Source organism: Penaeus monodon, chromosome 36 (assembly GCF_015228065.2).
Source record: "Penaeus monodon isolate SGIC_2016 chromosome 36, NSTDA_Pmon_1, whole genome shotgun sequence".
Taxonomy (NCBI): domain Eukaryota; kingdom Metazoa; phylum Arthropoda; class Malacostraca; order Decapoda; family Penaeidae; genus Penaeus; species Penaeus monodon.
Window position 1 is genome coordinate 15208990 of NC_051421.1, and position 5000 is coordinate 15213989.

At 38.2% G+C, this 5000-nt stretch overlaps 1 protein-coding gene across 2 annotated transcripts in view; it reads right to left on the minus strand.

The window, feature by feature from the left end:
* LOC119595779 (merlin-like) overlaps positions 1-5000 on the minus strand; it is a 12420-nt gene that overhangs the window by 5854 nt on the left and 1566 nt on the right. For both annotated transcript variants that reach the window (XM_037944944.1, XM_037944943.1), the window contains exons 2-7: positions 2842-3074; positions 2060-2182; positions 1632-1792; positions 1183-1361; positions 647-942; positions 278-405 (exon numbers count right to left, since the gene is read on the minus strand). In XM_037944944.1, the coding sequence (XP_037800872.1) occupies positions 278-405; positions 647-942; positions 1183-1361; positions 1632-1792; positions 2060-2182; positions 2842-3066 (1112 nt within the window). In that variant the 5' untranslated portion in view covers positions 3067-3074. The remainder of the gene's footprint in view (positions 1-277; positions 406-646; positions 943-1182; positions 1362-1631; positions 1793-2059; positions 2183-2841; positions 3075-5000) is intronic.

Below are 5000 nucleotides of genomic sequence, written 5' to 3' on the forward strand. Positions count from 1 at the left end.
ACAATGAGGACACTGTTTCCACGCTCAGCCTTCTATTCCTGCCTGCCGTGACCAGCGGTGCAGGTTGTATTACATAAAATGAAGAAATAAAAAAATTATACAAAAAACAAAATATTCTTATTGTTATTATTCTTTCACTGTCACCACACACAAGTGTTTGCATGCGCCTGGCCTACAAGAAATTGGAGCAGCCACTCACATAAGCCTAATGCCGTTATTTTGGGCCATGTGATTACTGTGGATTAAAAATCAGGTTTAACTGTATCTTTCTTCCTACCTCCTCAACGCATCATTGGCAACTCTCATTTCTTCCTGATACTGCAGGAGCCTTTGCTCTAGCTCAGCCTTCTGTCTCTCTGCCTCCTCCCTTAGTTGCTTCTCTCTGGCCAACTTATCTTTTTCAATCTGTTTGTGAAAATAGTTAAATATATGAATGCTCATATATTCACATAATTCTGCTCAGTATGTCTTTTTGGCAATCATAAATAAATACTATGAACTTACACCAGACCTCAAGATGCCAGAATAGCAGGTATGAATATCCAAAGATTGATAGATAAAATTAAATAAATGACACATATTTTCATTTCTACATCAAACCAAATTTTCCTTTTAGCATGATCCCAAACTACAGTGGATTACATACCTGTCGTCTGTGTTTCTCCTCTCGAGCCGCTGCTTTCATCTGCTGAACTTCGATGGTGTCTGGCTTTCTTCTCCTTTTGAACAATTCATGATTCCCTATGCTAAGATCTAAAATTAGCTTGTTCATGCGACTGTTCTTGGAGAAGAACACGAAGTTTGGTGCAGTCTTGTCAGTCGGACGGATAGTAAACTTCTTGTCATCTACACTTATGTTCCGTATTTCTGACCAAGGAAAGCTAATCTTGGGTTCCAGCTTGTTCTCGCTCTCATAAACATTAAGTCCAAGAGCTGTAACACCTGCAATGAAGTCCTGAATAAAAACAATGCTCCTAAGAAAACTATGTAAATATCAGTTCTCATAATATCCTTGTAATTATCCTATGAGTAGTCTCCTGATAGGATTAACAAACTGTTCACCATCTAATGATACAGAAAACATCACTTGAAATTGGTAACATTCATATAAAACATGAAAAACAATAAAAATGAAATGAATATATCTTTTATAAATACAAAACAATAAACTTATTTACTTACCAAGCCAGAGTTCTGTTTGTTTCTTATTTGTTATGGTAAAGTAGTTGACTCCATACATGCCCAGATCCTGAGCAATCTTCAAGTATTCCATTTCTGCCTCGTCTCGTGTCATTCCTCTATGATCAGCATACCAGATTCTTATCCTTTCTTCCCACATCACAGGAGTCATTTGGTATTGGCTGTTGAAAGTGGTTCAGTCAGTGCAACTCTCAGAAATTAGAGGACTTGAAGACATCTAAATCCTTTGTTGGAAATTCTTTATAAATGTAACCATTATGCATAAATTATTATTGTTAATAAACCAATCCAAAATTGTTAGAGAAAAAAAATACTAAGCTGTAGCAGAATTTAAAAATAATGTAATAAGGAAAATAGGAAAAGCTTCTATTGCATAAAAATAACACAAATGAAGACACAGAAATTTGTTCTACAATCATCAGTCTAGTCACCTCAACACACGCTGAGGAAGGAGCTCCTCCATGGAGAGTGAGCCAGCTCTGTAGGTAGCATGATCATAGTCCCCAAACTTGGCCTGGACAGCATACGAAGCCAACAAAACTGACATTTCTGGAGGGCAGTAAATATCCATGTTCAAGATGGACTGTTTAACCTGTTATAAAGAAATAGAAAAAAGAAAAGAATATATAAATTGCATACTTTAAATGGGGGGGGGGGGAACACACGAATAAAATATCTTTCATCTATTACATACCAATAGACACTGATAATGTACCTGAACATACAGACTTTTTTAAATATGATCTATAATATAATAAGATCAAAGACAAACAAAACTATATATTCCTCTTGACTGATTAGATTCAAATTACCAGGTTATAAACCTCTTATTATCTACTTGATATACAATCCAACTAACCTGTAAGAAGAAGAGGTGCTGTGTTACTTCTTGAACAAGTTCTTCACTTACGTCTTCTGGGTAAAACTTGGCCAGAAATACAAAAGGAACCACTGACTGTTTTGGAATGTCCTGGTCCTGCACCTGAAGTTCAGTAATTCAGCTTTAGCAACTACTGACAATTTCAGCATCACGAAAGAAGCACATACATTTAGTATTATTTTATAATTTGAAATGTGTATATAGGAAGTAAGTGATATGAAATAGCCACCAGTAATACCATAATGGGAATTCATATAGATTTTTGAGATCCTGTTTCTCTTTGGTATAAATGACTCTTTCATCTGTATAATACATAAATATATTTTTCAACATAAACTAAATTAGTGAACATTTTCTGTATCATCAACCCAATGATGATGGGAGGCCCTGGTGATATAATGAACAATGTTTCTGGATGTGTGTGTGGTCTGCTACTAGAGGGCAAAATCGGAAGTACAGGAAACAAAAAATTACCTCACTCTCTGTCCTCCTATAAACATTTTTTTTTTTTAGGGAATGGGGCTAAAATGAAGTTTTAAGCCTACTGTGGAGGAGCTATCTCTGCTGAATAAATATAGAATGGGAGAAACAAGGCACAGCTGTTTAGTCCGTAAAACTAAGAGCAGGCTCAACAGCACACGACAAGCAGACGTAATCAGGCATCTCCCAGTGTGACTAATTGCCTTCCTTACACACAAGTCCCCTTTTTTATTTTAAAAATCAACAAAATTAGAAAAAGACAGCACAGGTAACTAACTTACCCTTTTCTCCATCTTCAGCCAAGCAAAGTTGTTCTTAGAATCTTCAAACTGAAGGCCAAAATACCAAGTCTCCCTTAGTCCGATTGTGCGTACTACCAGATCAAACAAGTCTCGCCCTGTTGCTCGCCATGGCAAGTTGAATTCAAGTTCAGCATCCAGCATTACTATCTTCACTGGGAAGGACTTGGAGGCACTTTTGCCGCGGAAGATATTTCGCAGCGGCATCTTGAAGGCTGAAAAATTTTACTGAAATAATCAAAACTGAAAATAAGAAAATTAATTAAAATTAAAAGAGGATGAGGGTGGAAGATCAATAGACAGACAGAGGAAGAAAGTGAGAAAAAAAAGAAAGAAAGAAAGAAAGAAAGAAAGAGGAGGCAGTAGGGAGGGAAGGTGGAAGGAGGGAGAGGGAGAGAGAGAGGAGGGAGGGACACAGAGAGAGATAGATAGAGATAGAGAGAGAGAGAGAGAGAGAGAGAGAGAGAGAGAGAGAGAGAGAGAGAGAGAGAGAGAGAGAGAGAGAGAGAGAGAGAGAGAGAGAGAGAGAGAGAGAGAGAGAGAGAGAGATAGAGAGAAAGAGAGAGAGAGGAGAAAATGACATGCATATCCCTTCAATTACGGTATCAGAAATCTCTCAGCGTTACTGATTCTGGTGACTTCTGGCAAATGTCCTGCCATTTGGCCCGGGAATCTGCTATCAGAACTTCCCACTCCACTCGCTCTAGCACATCCTGATGCCTATAGCTATACCTGTCATGATGAGTGGATTTTGATATGACAGCTATAGGCATGGCCTAGCAGTAAGAGGATATAAGCACGATTATATGTAAAGCCATTAGCTCAAGATGGCACCCGTGAACCCAAGCTAAATTAAGCTCCACGTGGGTTCCATGTTGGTTTCCAAAACCAGGACCCCTGCGGAAACCATGGTGACAATTGCAATAACAATGTAAGCACTTCCAGAGAGAGAGAGAGAAAGAGAGAGAGAGAGAAAGAGAGAGAGAGAGAGAGAGAAAGGAGAGAGAGAGAGAGAGAGAGAGAGAGAGGGGAGGAGAGAGATGTGGAGAGAGAGAGAGAGAGAGAGAGAGGAAGAGAGAGAGAGAGAGAGAGAAGAGGAGGAGAGAGAGAGAGAGGAGAGAGAGAGAGAGAGAGAGAGAGAAAGAGAGAGAAGAAAAGAGAGAGAGAGAGAAAGAAGAGAGAGAGAGAGAGAAGAAGGAGAGAGAGAGAGAAAGAAGGAGAGAGAGAGGGAGGGAGAGAAAGAGAGAAAGAGAGAGAGGAAGAGAGAAAGAGAGAAAGAGAGAAAGAGAGAGAGAGAGAGAGAGAGAGAGAGAGAGAACCCAATGGGGAACTCTAAACCCCTGGTTCCCATGCAAACAGAGGCTTAGAGGATATGTGTAAAATTACTCATAAGAGGCAATCTAAAAAGTGAACCACGAATTGTATCTTCATGATAAAGGAAGTATAAAAAAAGAAAACACTAATCTAGGTTCGACCTGGTGTTGCATGACTGTAAAAACAAATAAACGCTATATTAAATGAACAATGTGACTACTGTATGAACTAAAAATTGTTAGTAAATAGGGTAATTTTTTTTGTTTTCCACAGCCATCCAATTTTGCAATCATTATTCTGTTTCAGTTTTTCACACTGTAACATGCATGAATATCTAATATTTTCAATCACAAATGATATAAATGAAAGTTTTGGTATTGTTTACAAAGTGACTACACCCTTCAGAGATTAAGTCACTACAACTCCAGCTATTCCTAGGAGATCCACAAACCACTATCCAATTGCTGTTGACTTACTATTTGCACGGCATCAGTCTCAACTAATTTTCTTAATTTCTGACATTATTCTTTGCCTGTAGTAAGTAGTTTTTCACATTACATTTTCCTGTAAATATATACCAGTGTATTACATCTTACACAACTTTCTTATTGTCATCTAGCGAAGAAAATACCATAGATGAAAAGTGTTTTATGTTTTATTAACCCTTTCCCGACAGGTAGTATTCATAGTGGCCCAGGCCACACTGCCGGGGGCTTATATTGTCACCCTATTATGCGCGACCGCTTATGCCCAATACCAGCATCCTTTGCCTTTTCTTATTATTTTCCAAGATGTCTATTAGCCAAATATCCTGATAAATCAAGACT